The sequence below is a fragment of the Lagenorhynchus albirostris genome, chromosome 3 (assembly GCF_949774975.1).
Source record: "Lagenorhynchus albirostris chromosome 3, mLagAlb1.1, whole genome shotgun sequence".
Taxonomy (NCBI): domain Eukaryota; kingdom Metazoa; phylum Chordata; class Mammalia; order Artiodactyla; family Delphinidae; genus Lagenorhynchus; species Lagenorhynchus albirostris.
In genome coordinates, this window is record NC_083097.1 from 169,229,505 (window position 1) to 169,251,442 (window position 21,938).

Genomic DNA, 21,938 nt, shown 5'->3' on the forward strand with positions numbered 1-21,938 from the left:
CTTGACTGGATGAGGCTGGGAAGGGGTGTCTATGCCCAGATTTGCCCCTTCAACCTTGGCCTGAGATGGGGCACAGGAACAGCTGGGCCTCAAGGTCTATTTTTTTTAAGCACAAAGGAATGTGCGGGTGGGGCCGATGGTGGCTCCACCCATCCAGGTGACTTCCTCCCTCCCTCACCCCCAGGTAGAGGGTTTCCTGCTCTCGTCCTGTAGTTCCTAGATGGCTCCTGAGGGTGAGGCTGGGTGAGGAGAAAGAAGCCTGACCTTAACTCAGAGGAACCTAAAGAATTTCCTCCGCCCTCGCCGCCCCGCCCTCCCCAGCTGGGGACCCAGCCAGGTGCTAGGTGTGAAGACAGGCGGGTACCACTGGATTCGGGGCAGGCCCAGAGGCGGCCGCTGTGCGCCTTCAGAGAGTCCACGTCCCTGGCCTCCCTGGGCCTCCGTTTTCTCTCTCTAAAATAGGGTAAACCTCCCGAAGATGGGGGTGACCCGAGAGAGACCAGCCCTACGCTCCTGAGGTCTCTGACCCTTGACTAGCTCCTAATCCAAGAGATCTCCCTACTGAATTTCAACATGTAGAGTTTTTCTCGGATGTTAAACTTTCCGAAGCGCAGGCTCCGTTCCGAACGCGGCTGTAATCCCTTCCCGGTCTTCCTTGCAGCCTTGCCTGGCTGGTCTCCAGCCCCGCCGCTGGCTAGTGCTCAGCTGGGCGGAAAACCCGGCCTGGAATTCCCATCCCTGGGCCTGGATCCTGTGTTGGGAAGGGAAGGGGGACGAAGGCTGCCTCGGCGGCGTCCCGAAGGCGTGTCGGGGCGGGGGCGGAGCCGGTAGGGGCCACGGAGGAGGAAGAGGTGCAGGTGCAGCCCCAGCGGCGGAGCGGGCTGGAGGAGGGCGAGAGCCGGGGACCTGCTTCGCCGCGACCCTCCCCAGCCTCCTCCCTCACGCCAGGGTGGGGGCCAATTGTTTCTAGACCTCCCTGGGGCAGAGGCACTGGACGGCCCCCGGGTGGACTATGGCGGTGAGATTCCAGGCGAGTAGCCCGCCGAGGGCGGGAGGGAGAGGGGACCGAGCTGGGGTCAGGGCTGGGACCTGGATCCAGGACCCCAGATCACCCTCTGCCTAGGTAACAGATGGGGAAACTGAGGCCCAGAGGAATGTGGTGGCTAGCCCGAGGCTGCACGGGCAGAGGCGTCCGCGCCCACTGGCCTCCAGAGCGGCCTCCGGGAGCTTCCTCTGTCCTGGGTCTGCCTTCGCAGGTAGACCTGAGTTCAAATCCCATTTTTTTCTCCGTAACTTTGGGCCGCTGAATCCATGCGTCTCCGAACCTCATCTATAAAGTGGACGGTGGTCACTTTATAGAAGGGTGTAGGAAGGATTCCAGGACAAAAGTGTGTTGCAAAGCGCCTGGCACGTAGTAGGTGCCCGGTTTCCCGGGAGATCAGCGGAGTTAAGCTTGAGCACTAAGGGCGGAACCGTGGGCAGGGACTTCATATGTGGGCGGGAGCGGCTTTGGCGAATGCGGCTAGGCTGCGGACGAGGGGATCCCCATTTACTGGGTGCCTACTGTATACAGAGCCGTTCACTTGGGCGACCTGGTAGACATGGGCGTCGAGAGCCCCGTTTTGCACCGAGCAAGCCGACCGGGGCTGCGAGAGGGAATCCCTGTGGCTCTGTCTGGGGGGACTTCGCTCTCCAGGGCTGAAACTTGAATCGACTTTGTCACACCCACCCCGCTGGGTCTCAGGTCGGGCCCCAGAGGGGTAAACAGGCCTAGGCTGTTTACCTGGCTCGCCCCAGGCCGGACCGCCCGAGGCTCTAGGGCCGGGCAGTTCTGGTTCCCGCCGCCTCCTTCCCGGCAGCAAGGAACCGCTCCCAGAATCCAGTCCCCAGCTCGAGTATTTGTGACCCCCCTTCCCCTCCCCCTCCCCACCCCCGCCGTTGTTCCCAGAGGTTGGAGTGGGGAGGGGGAGAGCGGACAGCAGCCTGGTAGCCAAGTGCCCGGGGCGGTGTGCCTTGGTAAGACCTGTCTCTCTGGAGGCGTCTCCTCTCCGGTGTTTCTGTCCCGCGCGTGGCGGGGGGCGAGGACGAAGGCCCGGGCGCCGCCCCCTCGGAGCGCACCTCGACGGAGGCGGGGCTGAGGAGGCTAGGAACTCAGGACGTACCTGGTTGAGTTCCTGGCGGAATCAGCCTTTTATTCCACCATTCACGCATTCCTCAAACTCCCGCGTGCCTGGTCTTGTGGGGACAATGCTGGGGTCCCAGGGCCCCCAGCCCTGCCCACTAGGAATCCCTGGACTAGAGGGATGTAGGGGAGACAGGTGGACTGGGACATCCCAGGCCCCAGTAATCAGAGACGTAAAATGTGTGTGGGGGGGGGGCGGGGGGGCTTTGAGGACTCATTTCCTGGAGGAAGAGACAGTGGCACTGGGGCTGTGAAGGATGAATAAGAGTTTGCCAGGGAGCGCAGCATGTGCAAAAGCCTGGAAAGGAGCTGATTGGAGGGCCCATCACCAACGTACCTAGAGAGACAGCCCTGCCCAACCTTCACAGACCAAGAGGAAAGACCAGAAACTCACTAACTGATGATTAAACAGGATAATTTAAGATGGTTTTGGATGTCATGAATAAAACCTCATAAATTAAGTAGGGAGGGGTGGTAGGGTGCCAGGGAAGATTGGCTAGTCTAGTAGGGTCCCCTGGGGAGGTTGTGTTTGAGCTGAGACCTGAGTGTCCGGGGCAGCTGTGTGCATCCTGGGAGGGTAACCAGGCACAGGGCACTGCCAGGGAAATGTTTGGAACTAAGTTGAGGTGGGATGTGGTGTTAGGCGTGACCCCATGGGTCATGGAGAGTCCTGCAGTATCCATGGAGGCAAACCTACACAAGCTGGGACAAGCCCCAGCCACCTGTGCCTGCCCCCTTAGGGGCCCTGACTCCCTGTGGGCTGTTTCTTAAAATAAGGCCAAGAAATCAAAATTCTGGGAGGCCGTTTAATGACACTAAGCATAAAATCAAAGCAAGTGAAAAGATTCTGTTCTGAAAAATAAGTTCAGAAAGAAAAAAAAAAAGCAGAAGGATACTGAAGCCCGGTGGTTAAGATTAAAGGTATGGAATGGGCTGCCAAGGTTTGCGGCGCGCTGTGTGAGCTCCAGCAAGTTACTGAACCTCTCTGGGCTTCCCTTTCCTTCCCTGTAAGGCCGGAAGGCAGGAATAGGAGAAGTGCCATTTCTGAGGTCACTCAGGAGTAAATGAATGGGTACGTGCAATGCGCTCGCTGGCAGCGCACGGAATAGTGTTGCTTAGTAATATTATGCAGAGGAAGAAGGTCATTATTATTACTTCTCACAACAGCACTGTCATCTCTCCTAGAGGCTCCTTCTGCTATTCGTGCATGACTCCACGCCCGCTTCCCACACCTCAGCGCTGAAAGACGGGGTGGTGGGGGTGAGGGAGGTACCCATTTCACAGATGGGGAAGATGAGGCTGGGAGAGGCACCACCACAGCCAGCAAAGGGCAGACTGCAGGATTTGAGGCTCAGTTGAGAGAGCAGACCTGGCTCCCAGGGGTGTCCGTGAGGCCCTGCCCTTGGCTTTGTTTCCCTCTTCTCTGCCCCCTTCCTACCTCGGGGAAGCCTGGAACGCTGCTCTCCCGGGAACCTCTAAGAAAAGGCACAAGAACACATCACACCAGCGGAGGGCTCACAGGGAGTCCCCCGCCCTTGCAGTGCTGAGCTGGGCTCCACATCCCCCGCTTCTGCCAGCATCATCTCCCGGCTGAGTGACCTCTACTCCCAGAGCCTGTGATCTCATCTGTACCTTGGGCTTGAAAATAACAGAATTCACGCCCCACAGCCCCACCCTCCAGCCCCACCCTCAACTGCTCTGTTGTCTTGGCAAGTGACTTCCCCTCTCTGTGCTTGGCTTTCCTCTTCTGTGACGGGGCATAATAGAATGCCCCTTAGTGAGCAGATTAAATGAGATCTTACCTGTGAAGTGCTTAGCGCAAAGGAAGCACTTCATTCATTCATTCATTTCTTAGATAGAATCTCTCCTATGATCCAGGCACTCAGGATCAACTTTGAATGAGGCAGATAAAAATCTCTGACCTCTGAAGCCAATATTCTAGAGGGAGAAGGGCAGTGACCAGATTTTAAAAACCTAGAGAGTGTCAAGGGATCACAAGTTCTGTGAACGAGGAATCAGGGAAAGGAGGATAAACTGGTCTGTTGTGGGATGGCAAGCATTCCAGTTCCAGACAGGGTGGTTGGGAGAAGGAGGTGAGGGAGCGGGCCAGGTGCAGATCTGGGGGAAGAGAGATCCAGGCAGAGGAGATGGCTCTTGCGAAGGTCCTGGGGCAGGACCGGGCTTGGTGTGTGGGAGGAACATCAGGAGCCCTGAGTGTCTGGAGCAGAGTGAGACCCTTGTGTCTGCAGGCCTTGCTAGATCCCCACCACCACCACCACAGGGACTGAGCCAGACCTTCCAGAGGGACAGTGACAAGGACTAACATTTCCTCTGCTCCCACCACAGTATGGCACTATTAACATTTGGAGATGGGTCATTGTTTGTGGTGGGGTCTGACTGTGCACTACATGTAGGGGTTTGAGCAGCACCCCTGGCCCCCACCCCCTCGATGCCAGGAGCACCCCCCAATCATAACAACCACAGATGTCCCCAGATACCACCCAGTGCCCTCTGGGAGAGGGGGTAGAATGGTCCTGGATTGAGAACCACTGATTTAAGTCCATTTTGCAGATGAGAAAACTGAGATCTCAGGAGAGGTAGCAACTAACTCACAGACTTGGGCCATGAGAGTGTCAGAGCCAGGCTGCACACCCACCCAGGTATGGGGAGCCCTGATTGCTCTGATAGACCTCATGTCCACCTTCCCTGTCACCTCCCACCAGGTGCTGGACATGGAGGAGCTGACCATCTGGGAACAGCACACAGTCACGATCAGCAAGGTGAGGCCTCCCTCCCTCCGCTTGGGTGCTGATGGGAATGGTGGGTTGGTTCCTGCAGGACAGCCTTTGTCCCAGTGAGAAGCAAAATCACGTTCTGTCTCTCATCCCCCCCTCAGGACCCCCGCCGAGGCTTCGGCATTGCAATATCTGGTGGCCGAGACCGGCCCGGTGGATCGGTGGTTGTGTCCGATGTGGTGCCCGGAGGACCAGCTGAGGGCCGGCTACAGTGAGTGTCAAGGCAGCTGGGTGCCGGCGGGGGTGGGGGTGGGGGGACACATCAAGAGGAGGGAACTGTGTGGGCCCAAACCAGGAGGCTGGAAAGTGCCTGGCGCCTTCCAGCTCTGTCAGTACAGGGCTTGGGGCTGGCAGAAGGACAGACAGTGACTAGCCCCCACTCTCCTCAAGGCACTGGTCCTCTGATGGATTCTGGGGGTCATAGTGGCCCCAGGATGCTCCCAGAGCAAATATCCTGGAAACCTCTTTTTGGCTGGAGGGAGAGAGACCCAGTGTCCTGAGCTCTTGGGGATAGAAGGCTCCTGGGAGTTATGTTGGGAAAATGGTTCTGGGACCCAAGAGGCTGACAGGTGATATGGCTCAGCTCAGAATCAGCGACCAGCTTCAGAGAGAGAGAGTACGAAACGGACAGGGAGAGAAGGGGAGAAAAGCAGGAAGAGGGGGCCTGAGAGAAAGAAGTGAGGGGGTACAGGGACACCAGGTGTAATTGCAGCTTATGTTCTATGATTGCATTTCACTATGTGGGTTCTGCGATCAGCCCCATTTTACAGATGAGGAAACTGAGGCCCAGAAGGATAAATGTCTTCATGAGTCTGGGGACACCAGTAAATCAGAACCAGGCTTTGTACACATGGGGGTGCCTTCCAGGGGCCCTCAGGGCAGGCCTGGGGAGAGGGGCTCCTGGGTGATGTCTCCTCCCTGAGATCCGGCCTCCTCCCTCAGGACAGGGGACCACATCGTCATGGTGAATGGGGTCTCCATGGAGAGTGTCACCTCCACCTTCGCCATTCAGATACTCAAGACCTGCACAAAAGTGGCCAACATTGTGAGTGGGGGCTCGGTGGGAGAGGCAGCCCCTGGCTGAACCCCACTTCTCCTGGTCTTGTTGCCCACGGGCAGTATGAGTATAAGCTTCCCCAAGCAAGTGGAATCTTGTTTCCATTCACAGCTTGGATGTTAAGACCCAGAGAGACCAGAGTCCCCCGGGGTCCTCCATGGGATGGGGCAAAGCCTTGAGCTGCCCCCTGCCACCCCGACCATTTCTGCCTGCCCTAACAGACAGTGAAGCGTCCCCGGAAAGTCCAGCTGCCCGCCACCAAGGCCACCTCTGGCCTGGGACACCAGGACTCAGATGAGGAAGATGGGCCGCGGCGCCTGGACGAGGCTGACCACGGCCAGGGCTATGAGGGTGACACGTCCAGCGGCTCTGGCCACTCCTGGGGCGAGCGCTCCCGCCGGCCAAGGACAGCTCGCCGGAGCCAGGCCAGCAGCCATGGGCGCAGGAGCCCGAGCGGCGGCTCCGAGGCCAACGGGCTGGCCCTGGTGTCTGGCTTCAAGCGGCTGCCGCGGCAGGACATGCGCATGCGGCCCGTGAAGTCCGTGCTGGTGCGGAGGAGAGACAGCGACGGTGAGCGTGGGGGCCACGTTGTCGGCAGTGGGGCTTGGCATCCCCGGGAACAGGCAGCACTGCTGCCCCAAAATCTGATCACATGTGGTGTGTGGTCAGCAGAATAATGGCCTCCAAAGATGCCCACATCCTGGTCCCAGGACCTGCGGATGTGTCACCTCACGGGGCAGAGGGGACTTTGCAGGTGGGGTTAAATTAAGGCCCCTGAGATGGGGATGACCCTGGATTCCCCCGGGGCTCCTAGTGTCATCACAGGGTCCTTATAAGAGGGAGGCGGCAGGGTCAGAGGCAGAGAGAGACGGGAGATGCTGCGCTGCTGGCTGTGAGGATGCAGGAGGGGCCGCGAGCCAGGGATGCGGCGCCTCTAGAAGCTGGAAAAGGCGGGAACCACTGCTCCCCTGGAGCCTCCGGAAGGACCAGCCCTGCCCACACCTGGATTTTAGCCCCATGAGGCCCATTTCAGACTATTCGATAAATTCGTGTTCTATTATAGCCATTACGTTTGTGGCGGTTTGGTACAGCAACGGGAAACTCACACATCATGACATCAGTAGACTGTCGAGGGATTAGTAGGTATAGAACAGTAGGGACGTGATCTCTCATTCCTGTCTTGAGTCAATGGCAGTATTGTGACCTTGAAATTCTGGTCATGATGTGACAAATGACACTGGGATATCTACCCCACATTGTAATTTTAATAATCCTGAAAACGCTCATCGTGATGTCACTGAGTATTGGGGTTGTGACCCCTAAGCCGCTTTGGTGATGTCATCAGGGTGTTGGGAAGGGACAACCTGGGCTCTGCTCCTTCTCAGGTGCCTGCTGCTGACTGCTGTGCAATGATATCAGAATCCCTGCCCCAGGGCCTTTGCACGGGCTGTTCCCACCACCTGAAATGACCTTCCCAAGACTCCTGCAGGGTTTGCTCCCTTGCTTCATCCAAGACCCAGCTCAGACGTCACCCCCTGAGAGAGGCCATCCCCCAACACCTGTCCCCAAACTGCCCCTCCTTGGCCACTCTCCCCACCTCCTGGCTTACGCTCTCTCTCTTTTTTTCTTTTAATACTTTTTATTTTTTAATTAATTATTTATTTATTTAAAAATTTTATTTATTTATTTTTGGCTGCGTTGGGTCTTCATTGCTGCGCGTGGGCTTTCTCTAGTTGAGGCGAGTAGGGGCTACTCTTCAGTGCGGTGCACGGGCTTCTCATTGCAGTAGCTTCTCTTGTTGCAGAGCACAGGCTCTAGGTGCGTGGGCTTCAGTAGTTATGGCTCGCGGGCTCTAGAGCGCAGGCTCAGTAGTTGTGGCACACGGGCTTAGTTGCCCCGCAGCATGTGGGATCTTCCCGGACCAGGGGTCGAACTTGTGTCCCCTGCATTGGCAGGTAGATTCTTAACCACTGCACCACCAGGGAAGTCCCCCAGCTTTCTCTCTTCCCAGCACTCAGCATCACCGGGTGCTTGTGTGTTCCACCTCCCCCAACTACAGGGGACCAGGTCTGCTTTGTCACCCGCCGACAGGCACCTTCAGGGGGAGAGTGCCCGCTGGAAAGGGGCAGCAGGCTGAAGCCTGCCCCCTCCCTGCACGACAGCAGCCTGGAAGATGGGATGGTTGAGGGCAGGCGAGAAGGCTGAGGTCTGAGAGCCCCTGGCAGCCCAGAACCCAGGCCCTGCCTCAGTTTCCCTCCTCTTCCACCCACAGATTTCGGGGTCAAACTGGGCAGTCAGATCTTCATCAAGCACATCACAGAATCGGGCCTGGCTGCCCAGAACAGCAGGCTCCAGGAAGGAGACCTCATCCTACAGGTGAGCCCCTTCCTCCTGTCAGGGGGCAGGGAGACCGGGGCCAGAGGGTAACAGTGTTACCGAGGCATATGGCACAGTCAGCAAAGCTGGTTCTGAACCACTTGCCTCCTGCATTGTGGCCTGTTTCACAAAGGTTGGAGATGGCTACGCAGGACTTTCCCCCCTTCCCCGCATCTGCCGCAAATCCATTGCCAAATGTCGGTTTCTAGCACCCCCTTTGGGTTGTCTGTTTCTAGTATCCCCAGAATCACATGACGTGCTGGCTACAGCACTGATTCATGGGCCTGCCTTAGGTGCCTGGATGCTAATGGTCCAGAGACCAGGCTTTGAGGAGCAGCTCTGCCTTAAGAGCTTGGTTTCCTTCTAGACTCCTCCCCTGAAAATCTGTTTCTAGTGATTCCTAGTGTTTGATATACAAATCATTTCTGGTTGATTGTTTCTAGAGCTTCCTCAGAGTCATCTGTTTCTAGTGACCCTGAAGAATTGTCTGTTTCTAGTAGTTTGGGGCTGACACTTGAAACAGAGCTTGGAGGTGGGGCTGGGGGCTAGAAGGGTTACTGAAAACAGACATTCCCAAGAGAAAATGTTAGCAATGGATTCCTGGTGAGCGGAGATGACACTAAATCCCTCCTAGGAATTGTATGTTTCTAATCAACTTCTAGATGTCTGTTTCCAGACCGCCCAGAGATTGTCTGTTTCTAGTATCTACATATTTACTCCCTCTCCCCCAGTTAGAGTTGTTTCTAATATCTGTTCCCAGTGTCTCCTGAGAAATTTCCCCCTCTGGGGAAATGAGAGTCAATCCATTTTTAATTTTTCCCTAGCGCCCCCCAACCCCTCTTAGAAAATTGTCTGTTTCTAGAATTCTTCTGGAGGTCAGTTATTGGCATAGTCTCCTCTCACAGCAGGAATGCAATTCTATCATTTTCTGTTGAGAATGTCTGTTTTTAGTAACCCCTGAGGGTTGTGTGTTTCTAGTCCCCCTCACCAAGGTATCTGTTTCTAGTATCCCCTATCTCTCATGAACTTGCTTCCTCCTTCCTGATCCCTTTTAGATCAACGGGGTGTCCAGTGAGAATCTGTCACTGAGTGACACACGGCAACTGATCGAGAAGTCGGAAGGGAAACTGACTCTGCTGGTGCTCAGGGACCGAGGCCAGTTCCTGGTGAATATCCCTCCGGCCGTCAGCGACAGCGACAGCTCCCTTCTGGAGGGTGAGGGGCCAAGAGGCCAGCCCTGGGAGGTTCAAATGGAGGGCCAGGGAGGCAGGCTGTGCCAGGCAGGACCAAGCAGGAGTTGGGAAGCCTGGCCCTGAGAGGCTCAGAGAGGGACAGAAACTTGCCCAAGGCCACACAGCAAGTTAGGGCTGGAGGCCCTCAGCTGAGCCTGACTCTGGTCTGGGCCCCTTTGCTTAGAGGGGCCTGATGTGCCCCTCTGTGAAATGGCAGCCTGGAAGGCGTGCCTGTGGCTGAGACATGCTTTCCCCCGCAGACATCTCAGACCTCGGGTCAGAACTGTCTCAGGCGCCACCATCCCATGTACCACCGCCACCCCAGCATGGGCAGCGGAGTCCGGACGCCAGCCGAACCAGCTCCCCCGTGTATGTAACCTCATCGGCTAGAATGGCCAAGTGGGATGGGAACATGGGCCTATCTTTTCCAACATGGGGTAGCCTTGAGGGTGCAGTCATGGCGGCCTGCCTGGAAGAGGCCTCTCCTTCCACACACAGTCCTTCTTGCCTCCTTATTGTGGCTCAGGGTTCTCGGTCCTGGGAGAACCAGATATGGACGGACTCAAAGCAGAAGGGATAACAGAATTTTACAACAAGCCCTAGAAGACTTCAAAATGCATAAGCCCTGTCACCGAGCAAGGCTTTTAGAGAGTTCTCTTGGGAGTGAAATAGCCACAGCTGTGTGCAGGGATTAGAGGATGCTTATTCGTTATGATGATGTTTATAAAAGGGACAGAGTGGCAGTTACTTTGTTAGTCTCCTGGGGCTGCAGTAACCAAGTGCCACAAACTGGTCGGCTTAGAACCACAGAAATTTATGGTCTCAAAGCCCTGGAGACTGAAGACTCAAGTCACGGTGTCAGGGCCACACTGCCTCTCAAGGCTTTTAGGGGGAAATCTGTTCCAGGCCTTTCTCCTAGCTTCTGGTAGCCTCCGGCATTCCTTGGCTTCCAGGTGGCCGTCTCCCCGCTGTGTGTCTTCATGTCATCTTCCCCCATGTATGTGTCTCTGTGTCCAGATGTCCCCCTTTTATAAGGACACCAGTCAGACTGGATTAGCCACCGCCCCCACCCCAGTATGACCTCAAGTTCACTAATCACATCGTGATGACCCTGTTCCCAAATGAGGTCCCATTCTGAGATCCTGGGGGTTAGGACTACAACAGGTGAATTTTGAGGGTACACAATTCAACGCCTTAAAAAACATGATTGCATAACACTTGGGGATTAGGTAACAGGCACCTCATTTAAGCCTGCAGTCCCCTGTGAAGTAGGGGGTTGTATCTGTTATCTACAGCCGCATAACAAATGACCCCCAAACCTGGCCGCTTGAGACAATGGTAAACATGTATTACCTCACTGTTGCTGAGAGTCAGGAATTGGGGACAGCTTAGCTGGGTGGTTCTGGTTCGTGGTCTCATGAGGTTACAGTCAAGACGTAGTCTAGGGCTGTGGGCTTTTGGGAGTGGATGATCCCCTTCTAAGCTCCCTCACATGGCTGTTAGCGGGAGGACCAGGAGGTGGGGGTCATTGTGGTCCATTTTAGAGGCCAGAGGAGGGCCCACGCCAAGGCCCCAGATCTTACTCCACCACTAATTAGGGCACTAACTAGCGGTGACACAAAGAGATGGTGTGTGTGTGCTTGGCCCGTAGTGAATGCTCTTTGTTACGATCGTTATAATATAATCCTTGCTTGGGAATATTAGACAGCCATGAAACAGGATGTCTCCAAGAGTATATTGAAAAGGCCTTGGGAAAACGCACTTGGCATTGTGTATGGTGAATGAACCGGATTGCAGAGTGACACAGGGCAGCATCTCAAAGGGTTTGGGGGACTCTTGTGTGATCTTCCCAGGGATTCCATGGGCACACAGAAGGATCTGTGGACAGACGGCTCCAAGTAGCTTGATGTGTTTCTCCGATGCAGACCCTGTACTCTCTGAACCTGCCCCGTGAGACCTGGGCTGGGGGTACATCATTCTCAAGTGTCTTTCCCCACCCCCAGTCACTCAGCACTGGGGGTTCACAGGCTGTATGTCAGAAATGCTAACATATGGCCTGATCTTGATTTTCTTTCAGAAGTATATATTTCCTCACCGTTTCTTTGAAAGCATCTGAAAGATCTGGAAAGTAACTCTTCTGTGCTAACAGTGGGTTGATTTTTCAGGGAACTTTCTTTCCGTCCTGTGGTTTAACTCTGTGTTAGTCTGCTCCGGCTGTTAACAAAACACCATAGGCAGGAAGCCGGAAGTCCATGGCCAGGGTGCTGGCATGGCCGGTTCCTAGTGAACGCTTCTTCCTGGCCCATGGACGGCCTCCTTCCTGCTGTGTGTTCCCACGGTGGAGAGAGTGATCTCTGGTGTCTTTTATAAGGACACTAATCCCGTCATGGGGGCCCCACCCTCATGACCTCATTTAAACCTGGTCACTTCCAAAGGCCCACCTCCTAAGACCATCCCACTGGGGGTTAGGACTTAAGCATATGAATTTGGGGGGACACAGACATTGGGTCAAGAGCACCTTCTATAACTTTTCATTAATATTAAAACAGTAAACATGACTGTTTGTCACAGGCTCACGTCATTTTGAGGCTTTGACTCGACTCAGCCATCCCAGGGCTCGGAGGAGGAAACGGGCTCAGAGAGGGGAAGCAGAGGGCCGGAGGTCACACAGCTGCAGAGGGGCAGGACCAGGATTAGAACCTGAGTGCCAATAAATCAAACTTCTTCTAAAAATTGCTGCTCAACATCCCCCTACCCCCACCTCACCCCAAATCTGTTCCCCACCAGGGAGAGCCCCCAGCTTCGGCAGGAAGGTTCAGTGGATTCTAGGACTCCGTCAGAACCAGGTGAGCAGAGGGTGGTGACTCTGAGCACCCCTCCTCTGATTTTTCTGATCGCAGCCAATGAGGCTCTACCGAGCAGAGTGGGGAAGGCGGGCACAGACCTAAGAGGCCAGGGACAGTTCCCTGGGAAGAAGCGCGGGGCTGGGGGCTGCATTCCAAGGGGCAGGGACACCCCCCAGCAAAGGTTTGGCGGCTGGACCAATCAGTGTGCTCGGGAAAAACTGGCTGTTCCCTTTCAGACTCCCCGAGGCAAAGGAGCTGTGACATGCACAGCGTGCCTAGTGGTCAGAGCGTGGAGGACCATGGGTATGTGCTCCAGGACAGAGCCCCCCAGCTGAGAACCCGCACACCCGGGCTGCCTCCTGCTTCCCATCACCTGCCTTCTCGCACCAGCATGGGGGTGGGGCTCTCCCATCCTTGGCCTGATGCCGACTGTCTCTGCCTCACTGCTCAGGTACAGCCCCGCCTCGCGGGTGGTCCGCTTCCTCAAGGGCGCAAACATTGGGCTGCGGCTGGCCGGAGGCAATGACGTGGGCATCTTCGTGTCCGGGGTGCAGGCGGGCAGCCCGGCAGACGGGCAGGGCATCCAGGAGGGAGATGAGATTCTGCAGGTGAGCGGGGGAGGCTGGGGGTGGGCCTGCTGGGTGGTACCCGAGTCTGTAACTGCTTGTGTGTCCACCCCCGGGGACCCCCTGGGGACCGGCAAGACCCCCAGAGACATTCAAACATTTTAAGGCTTCCCAGCCTGGGGCATGACCTTGATGATTGGGTCATGACCTTGTGCATGTCACATCCTTGTTGTCAATGTCATGACCTCGATGTCCAGCTCACGACCTTTCCCAGGTCACTGCCTCGTTATCAATGTCACAGTCTCCTTGTTTGTGTCACTGAGTTGACCGTGTCCTGACCATGTTGCCTGGGCCACACCCTTGATCCCTGCGTCCATCCACAGTCCCTTTCTGTGCCACCTCCAGTCTCCCGTGTCCAGGTCGTGGCCTTATCCAGGTCGCGCCTTCATTGTGTGTCTTTACCTCCATGATAATCAGTGTCTGTGACCTGCTGTCCGGGTCTGTATATTGTGTCCCTGTCACGACCGCATGTCTGTCTTGACTCTTTCAAGTATCACAAAATTCTCACCAGTGTCCTGGTCCTGTCACAGCTGTGGCCCCTCGTTCCCATGTCTCGATGTTGACAACCCGCAGAGCCTCGGTTATGCCTGTACCGATTGCATTCCCTGTATCCTGGTTTCTGGGCCAGACCTTCACGTGTGTGTGTGTGTGTGATGCCCAGGCTGCCACAGGGCAGTGCCCCTTTCGGAAAGCCGTCCCCCAATCTCTGGGGCTCTTGACAGCAGCTCTGGAAGGAGTTGGGTGGAGGGCTTTGTCTGGAGGAAGAGCTGGGATCTTGTGCCCTTGTCCCACCCCTGCACCCACTTCCCGGCAGGTGAATGATACTCCATTCCGGAACCTGACCCGGGAGGAGGCTGTGCAGTTCCTGCTGGAGCTGCCCCCGGGCGAGGAGGTGGAACTGGTGACGCAGAGGAAGCAGGACAGTGAGTGTGTGTGAGCGCGTGTGTATGTGAGAGTGGAGCTGGGATCCACGGCCAGGCCCTGGGGAGGGGTCGGGTCTGGGCTGTGGCCCTGCTAGCTCAGGAAGCCTCCCTGTCCACAGTCTTCCGGAAGATGGTGCAGTCCGGCGTGGGCGACTCCTTCTACATCCGCATGCACTTTGAGATGGAGCCCAGCCCGCCGTCTGGCCTGGGCTTCACCCGCGGAGACGTCTTCCACGTGCTGGACACACTGTACCCCGGCCCTGGACAGAGCCACGCCCGCGGAGGCCACTGGCTGGCGGTGCGCATGGGGCGTGACCTCCGGGAAAAAGAGCGGGGCATCATCCCCAGCCAGAGCAGGTGCGGACCGCCCACTGGGACAGGGCACGGCATCACTACTTAGCATCCTTGGTGATTCCCTCTGGGGAGCCATGCAGAAGGCTCAGGGCTGACCAGTCAGCGCTTGCATGAGTTTCCTGCAGGTGCTGTAACAAATTACCACAAACCTAGGGGCCTTGAACAACACACTTTTATCCTCTCATGTTCTAGGGTCAGAAATGAGTCTGATGGGGCTAAATCCAGGCGTGGGCAGGGCTGGTCCTTCCGGAGGCTCCAGGGCAGCATCGGTTCCTGCCTTTTCCAGCTTCTAGAGGCGCCGCATCCCTGGCTTGCGTCCCCTTCTGCATCCTCCCAGCCAGCAGTGCAGCATCTCCCGTCTCTCTCTGCCTATGACCCTGCCGCCTCCCTCTTATAAGGACCCTGTGATGACACTAGGACCCCCGGGGAATCCAGGGTCATCCCCATCTCAGGGGCCTTAACCCCACCTGCAAAGTCCCCTTTGCCGTGAGAGGTGACATATTCACAGGTCCCGGGATTCGGCCTTGGACATCTTTGGGGCTGTGATCCTGGACCCCGGACCCCGGTGCTCACTCATCTCCTCTCTTCTCTCCAGGGCAGAGCAGCTTGCCAGTCTGGAGGCTGCCCAGAGGGCCGTGGGGGTTGGGCCTGGAGCCTCGGCGGGCTCCAGCACACGGGCCGAGTTCTGGCGGCTGAGGGGTCTTCGTCGGGGAGCCAAGAAGACCACCCATCGGAGTCGTGAGGATCTGTCGGCTCTGACCAGACAGGGTCATTACCCGCCATATGAACGCGTGGTGCTGCGAGAAGGTGGGCCAGGGTGGGAGGGGCCGAGGGGGGCCCTCAAGTAAGAGCGTTCAGAAGCCACAATCCTCACCTCTCTCCTTCCACCCAAAATACCCCCTTTTGGTTACTTTAGGATGAAAATACACACGCACAAAACCAGCACATAGATCCTTTCCCTACCCGAGAACCAGGGGTAAAAATACACCTCATTCAGATTTCAGGAAGGGAAGAGATTAAGCTCTTGCCCACAGCCTCAGGGCAGAAGGATTAAAACCAGGTGCTGAGGCTTTTTAAAGAAAATGGAGGGAGGGTGGGAATAGCAGGTGAGCCAGGACGGGAAAGGCTGAGCAGCTGCTTTCCAGCTGCTGGTCCATCGTCCAGACGAAAAAGACTCAAACATAAAAGGCTACGTACTTAATTTCTACCCCCAGCCAACGAAAGTTTAGAAATCTGAACATATCAAGTTTTTAAGAGCAAGAGAGAAGGAGAGGAGAAAAAGAGAAGGGTCAGGTGTAAAGAGTGGTCTGCTTACTCGCTTTTCTCCGGCCAGGATGCCTTCTGCACCCACTGCAGCACTGCACTGGTAAAAGGGAGTATTGGTGAGGCCAGGGGTCAAACAAGCTCTTCCTGCAAAGGGCGAGACAGTATTTTAGGCTTTACAGGCCAGATGGTTTCTGTCCAAATGACCCAACTCTGCAGGAAGGCAGGAGAGAGGGGACATGCTGGATGTGGCTTTGTGCCAATAAAACTTTATTTACAAAAACAGGCAGTGGATCAGATGTGGCCTGAGGGTTGTAATGGTGGTTGCCAATCACTCAGTTAGCTGGGTTCAGCTGCTCTGACAGACCCCAAACTGTATAAACAAGAAGTTTCCTTTTCAAGTAACAGTCCCAGTATAAGAAGGCCAAGAGGTCTCACACCTTCCCTTGAAGGATACAACCCAGATTTCACACATCATTCTGCTTGCATCCCATTGGCCGGGATGTAGTCACATGGCCATCCTTAGCTTCAAGGGAGGCTGGGAGTTGTAGTCTTTAGCTGGGCAGCTGTGGGCCTGGCTAGATCTACTATGGAGAAAGTGGAGAGGCAGTTGCACAAGAAGCTAGCAGCCTTTGCCCCACATGGGATCCTGATTCTTGTCATTGATTCTCTGCCCTGCAGCCAGTTTCAAGCGCCCGGTGGTGATCCTGGGACCTGTGGCTGACATTGCTATGCAGAAGTTGACTGCTGAGATGCCTGATGAGTTTGAAATTGCAGGTGAGAAACCAGGTCCCATAGCAACCTCACTGGTGAATCATTTCATAACCCTTTCCCAGGTTGAGGCAGCTTGATAAGGGGGCTGCTAATGATGCTGTTTGGGGGAAAGAGTAAGAACAACCATGCCAAACATGCCAGCAGCCCCTCCAACCCCTGGGCCAGACATCCTCAAACAATCTTGCCACCCTTTACCTGGATAGAGCCTCAGAATCCTTCTTAACACAGTTCACCAAGCAGACATTGCCAATGGAGCCAATTGGACAATTGCCAGTTGTCTGTTTGTTCAAGAAATTTGTCTATTGAGCTATAGACACAGCATCGAACAAATACACAGGGTCTCCTGAGGAGACCAAAAATGAACAACTGCAGGAACAATTAAGCTAGAGTAGGGAATCAACAAATTACAGCTCCTGGGCCAAATATGGCTGTTTTTATTCAGCCTGCTAATTAAGAACGGTATTCAGAGACTTCCCTGGTGGTGCAGTGGTTAAGAATCCACCTGCCAATGCAGGGGACACGGGTTCGAGCCCTGGTCTGGGAAGTCCCACATGCCACGGAGCAACTAAGCCTGTGCGCCACAACTACTGAGCCTGAGCTCTAGTGCCCGCGAGCCACAGCTACTGAGCCCACGTGCTGCAACTACTGAAGCCCGTGCGCCTAGAGCCTGTGCTCTGCAACAAGAGAAGCCACCACAATGAGAGAAGCACATGCACCGCAATGGAGAGTAGTCCCCCGCTCACTGCAACTAGAGAAAGCCCATGTGCCACAACGAAGACCCAATGGCAGCCAACAACAAATAAATTAAGAAAAAAAAGAATGGCATTGATATATTTTTATTTTATTTTATTTTTGAAATAGGTGTGGCTCTTTTATTTATTTATTTATTGTTGGCTGCATTGGGTCTTCGTTGCTGCGCGTGGGCTTTTCTCTAGTTGCGGTGAGTGGGGGATACTCTTTGTTGAGGTGCGTGGGCTTCTCAGTCCAGTGGCTTCTCTTGTTGTGGAGCATGGGCTCTAGGCGCACGGGCTTCAGTAGTTGTGGCACACGGGCTCAGTAGTTGTGGCGCGCGGGCTTAGTTGCTCCATGGCATGTGGGATCTTCCTGGACCAGGGCTCGAACCCGTGTCTCCTGCATTGGCAGGCGGATTCTTAACCACTGCGGCAGCAGGGAAGCCCAAGAATGGTATTGATATATTTTAAATGGTTAAAAAGAAGTTAAAACATTTTTTTTGTGACATGTGAAAAGAACTGAAAGCTGCAACTTGAACAGATACTTGTACATGAAGATTCATCATGATTCACGGCAGCCAAAAGATGGACACAACCCAAGTGTCCATCGACAGGTGATGGATAAATAAAACGTGCTCCATGCACACCGTGGAATATTATTCAGCCTTAAGAAAGGAAGGAAATTCTGACACTCACTACAACATGGATGAACATTGAAGACATGATGCTCAGTGAAATAAGTCAGATACAAAAAGACAAACACTGTCTGATTCCACTCACAGGAGGTCCCTAGAGGAGTCACATCCACAGAGACAGGAAGTAGATGGTGGGGGCCAGGGGCTGGGGGAGGGGGATGGGGAGTCAGTGTTTCATGGGGACAGAGTTTCAGTTTGGGAAGATGAGAAAGTTCTGGAGACAGATGGTGGGGATTGTTGCACCACAGTGTGAATGCACTTAATGCCACTGATCCGTGCGCTTAAAAATGGTTAAGGTGGTACATGTTATGTTACACACATTTTACCACAACAAAGAGAAAAAAGGCAAGTATGCGTCCCCCTCCTTTTAGGCCCCAGCGTGCCTTCTCCCTCAGCTGCCATGCTATCTAGGAGGGCTTCCTAGAGGAAGCAGTACTCCATCTCATGTCCTAGAGGACACATAGGGGATGGGAGAGTAGCTTCTTTCGGGTCACAGCCCAAGCAAAGGCCCAGAGTCGGGACCGAGCCTGGGAAAGTGAGTGTGTGGAGCACAGACCATGCATCCGTCTCCCCATCATGCCAGTCGTTGGCTCAGTGACTCTGAGCTTGTGATCGTATGTCCCTGGCTCAGTTTCCCCATCTGCCAGTAACAGCCACTCCTGTTCAGGAGGAGGAGGTGAGGGTCGTGGTCAGGAGGGGACCCAGTGTGGTGTCAGGAGCGGGGCCAGCAGGAGCTGCTGCTGCTGCTGCTGGCGTTAGGATTTCTCTCAAGGGCCATGGGGAGCCATGGTGGGTTCTTGAGCAGGGGAGGGGCAGGGAGACATGAATTTGAAGGGCCAGTGGACTGCCCTCCCGAAGCTGCCAGTCGCCTCTCCCCTCCACAGAGAGCATGTCAAGGACCGACAGCCCCTCCAAGATCATCAAACTGGACACCGTGCGGGTGATTGCAGAGAAAGTAAGCAAGGCTCTGCTGTGGGTCCCATTTCACGGATGGGGAAACCAAGGCCCAGGTCTCCAACCTGTTCTGGCCCCACACCCCGCAAGTGTGGTTTTCCCCTTCTTGGAGGCTTTGTGATGTGGGGGACTTGAGGGAGACAGAGTCTGCCCAGAGTCACACAGCAGCAAGTCCTGGGAAGAGGCAGAGACTCAAACTGGAGCTCTGGTGCTCAAGACACTGTGGCCTGGGCTATCACCAAGCCCCACCCCAACATGCTGGCCTGCAGATGTGAGAGGCTGGGGTCCACTCTGACCTCAGACTCTTCATCTCTGTCTCTCTGATTCTTCACCTGTCTCTGATGCTCTGTCTCTGGGTGTTTTTCCCTCCCCTGTCTCTCTGTCTCCCTCCCCCACGGCCCCCAACATTGGCCCGGCCCAGGACAAACACGCACTCCTGGACGTGACACCCTCAGCCATTGAGCGCCTTAACTACGTGCAGTACTACCCAATCGTGGTCTTCTGTGTCCCCGAGAGCCGGACAGCCCTCAAGGCACTGCGCCAGTGGCTGGCCCCCGCCTCCCGCCGCAGCTCCCGCCGCCTCTACGCTCAGGCCCAGAAGCTGAGGAAGCACAGTGACCACCTCTTCACAGGTGGGGTGGGAGCTTAGGGTCTGGGGTGGGCGGTGGGTCCTGGCCTGAGTCTCCAGCCATGCTGATGCCCCTCCCCACCACCCGCAGCCACCATCCCCCTGCAGGGCACAAGCGACTCCTGGTACAAAGAGCTCAAGGCTGTCATCCGCGAGCAGCAGACGCGGCCCATCTGGACGGCCGAGGACCAGGTACCTGTGAGGGTTTGGGAACAGCCGCAGTTAGGGCTGGGTTAGGGGCCATGGCCAAGGCCCAGATTTGACCTGAGCTAGGATCTGGACCTGGTTCCTGGGGTGAGATGGGATTGGGGTCTTCTCCTGACGCTGGAGTCAGGGTTGGGGCTCAGCTCAGATTTGGGGTCTCAGTCTGGACCAAGGTCAATGGTCAGAACTCACCTTGGGGTCAAGGGTTAAGGCTCAATTTGAGGTTGAGGACTGGAGTTTGGAAGGTGGTGTCCCGGGTCCGGGGTTTTCTCTTAAGATCAGGGAGGGCCGGGGCTCGGCTCAGCCAGGCCATGTGCACCCGCAGCTGGACAGTTCCTCAGAGGACAACCTGGACCTCCCTTACCGCAGCCTGGCTGACAGCTCCGCGGATCTGAGCTGCGACAGCCGGCTCAACAGCGACTATGAGACAGACGGCGAGGGCGGCGTCTACACGGACGGCGAGGGCTACACGGATGGCGAGGGTGGGCCCCACATGGACGTGGACGAGGGGCCCCCGGCGCCAGCCCTGGCCCGGTCCTCGGAGCCCGTGCTGGAGGATGAGCCTCGGATCCTGCAAGATCACGGGAGATCCTCGGGTCACCAGGGGACCCAGGTGAGCAGAGCACCAGGCTGGCCCCAGCAAGGGTCTTGGGATGGGGCTGGGACACCTAGGGAGCCTATTTTCTGCCAGGATGTCGAGGAACAGATACTTCCCCGACCAGATCAGTAGCTTGGACCTTGATCTAGGGTACTTGAACCACTGAGTCACTTAAAGCAAATATTTAACCTCTGCATGAGTTTCCTTATCTGAGATACAGGGATTGATGGTAAAGTCTTGACGTCACAAGCTTGTTATTTTGTTGTTGTTGTTGTTTTGATTTTTGGCCACGCAGCTTGTGGGATCTTAGTTTCCTGACCAGGGATCGAACCTGGGCCCCCTGAAGTGGAAGCTCAGAGTCCTAACCACTGGACCGCCAGGGAATTCCCACAAGCTTGTTGTTTAAACAGAATACACTTAGTCCAAGTCCCGGCCCATGGGAGTCGGGTGTTTAACAATAACAAATATTGACTTAGCGCTTATTCTCTGTGCCACTGCCTCAGCCTCCAAGGTGCCTTTCTGTGAATTTGACAAATTCCTCCAGACCCTCTCTAGGGAAATGTAAAAATGTACGAGTCTATGATGTCTCTGGTAGAATGGTGCTCCGTGGGGTTGTGCAGTACCCGACCCGCTCAGCTGTCCATGGCATCCTGATTATGGGGCAGGCTCTCCTCTAAGCACTTGACATATACGAATTCATTTATGAACTCCTGACAACAGCCCTCTGAGGAAAGTCACAGATGGGAAACCCCACTCCCCCTTTCCTGACAGGCTGGGAGATCACAGCCAAGGCCTTCCCCTGTCCCAGGCTGTTTTCTCATTTAAAATTGGGGATGAGCTCCAGACTTCTGTGGGGGCAAGGAGAAAGCCTGTGGGTAGCACTGTCGGGGGCAAAGGTGGGGAGGTGGGATGGAGTGGTTACTCATCCCAGTTTATCATACTTGGGGGATAAGTGTTAACCTCCTTTCTCCCTCTGCAAGGTGGACGGCCACCACCCACAGGGTCAACGGCAACAGGACAGCATGCGGTAAGAGCCCCTGTACTCCACATTGGGGGACCTCAACCCTCCCCCTGGGACTCAGGGTGTGGGGTGGAGAAGAGACCTAGAACCAAGCTATGCCTTCATGGTGTTGGGAGCCTACTGAGTGAGACAGAGCCAGACAGAGCTATTCCAAGTCCCATATAGTCAGGGCCATGGGAGTAGGAATCCTCTTCCTGGGAGGATTGGGAGGGCTCCCTGAAAGAGGGGAATTTGGAGCAGGCTTTGAAGGATGTGTAGGAGTTTGTCAAGTCTTGCTCATCTCTGACTGCACCCACTGTGCCTAGCCCAGAGTCAACTCAGATAATGGTAGGTAAGTCCACACCCTCCCCACCCACAGCCTCTGTTCTATTTTCTGATCCCCAGGACATATGAGCGGGATGCTCTGAGGAAAAAGTTTACACGAGCCCGAGATGTGGAGTCCTCTGACGAAGATGGCTACGACTGGGGACCGGCCACTGACCTGTGACCCCTCCCAGGTGGCCAGCTGGCCTGTCCTCCCTTTTTCTCCCTGAAGCTGAGACTCAGCTTCCCACACAGAACCTGGAAACCTGCCTCCCTCTGCCCGGTCTTTAATAAATGGAGTATTTTCACAGCACTGGCTTCTAGTGACTTCCAGGGACAAGGGGCCAGAGTAGGGTGCTGTCTTTCCTCCCTCAAC

General features: G+C 55.5%; 1 protein-coding gene across 1 annotated transcript; it reads left to right on the forward strand.

Moving 5' to 3' along the window:
* Nucleotides 1–852: 852 nt before the first annotated feature.
* TJP3 (tight junction protein 3) lies at nt 853–21,872 on the forward strand. Its single transcript, XM_060146745.1, has 21 exons — nt 853–1,030; nt 4,906–4,962; nt 5,079–5,188; nt 5,920–6,022; nt 6,256–6,604; nt 8,307–8,410; nt 9,466–9,625; nt 9,903–10,011; nt 12,430–12,488; nt 12,725–12,791; nt 12,940–13,096; nt 13,929–14,037; nt 14,157–14,394; nt 14,987–15,198; nt 16,336–16,431; nt 18,739–18,809; nt 19,230–19,440; nt 19,528–19,628; nt 19,966–20,253; nt 21,219–21,265; nt 21,644–21,872. The coding sequence occupies exons 1-21, from the start codon at nt 1,013–1,015 to the stop codon at nt 21,744–21,746; spliced, it is 2,769 nt and encodes a 922-aa protein (XP_060002728.1). The 5' UTR covers nt 853–1,012; the 3' UTR covers nt 21,747–21,872.
* Nucleotides 21,873–21,938: the final 66 nt, after the last annotated feature.

What these genes read in the sequence shown, in the direction of transcription:
- TJP3 (XM_060146745.1), top strand. An exon ending in ACGCGTGGTGCTGCGAGAAG is followed by an intron (nt 15,199 to 16,335) that starts GTGGGCCAGGGT and finishes TCTGCCCTGCAG; the next exon opens with CCAGTTTCAAGCGCCCGGTG. An exon ending in CGGGTCACCAGGGGACCCAG is followed by an intron (nt 20,254 to 21,218) that starts GTGAGCAGAGCA and finishes TCCCTCTGCAAG; the next exon opens with GTGGACGGCCACCACCCACA.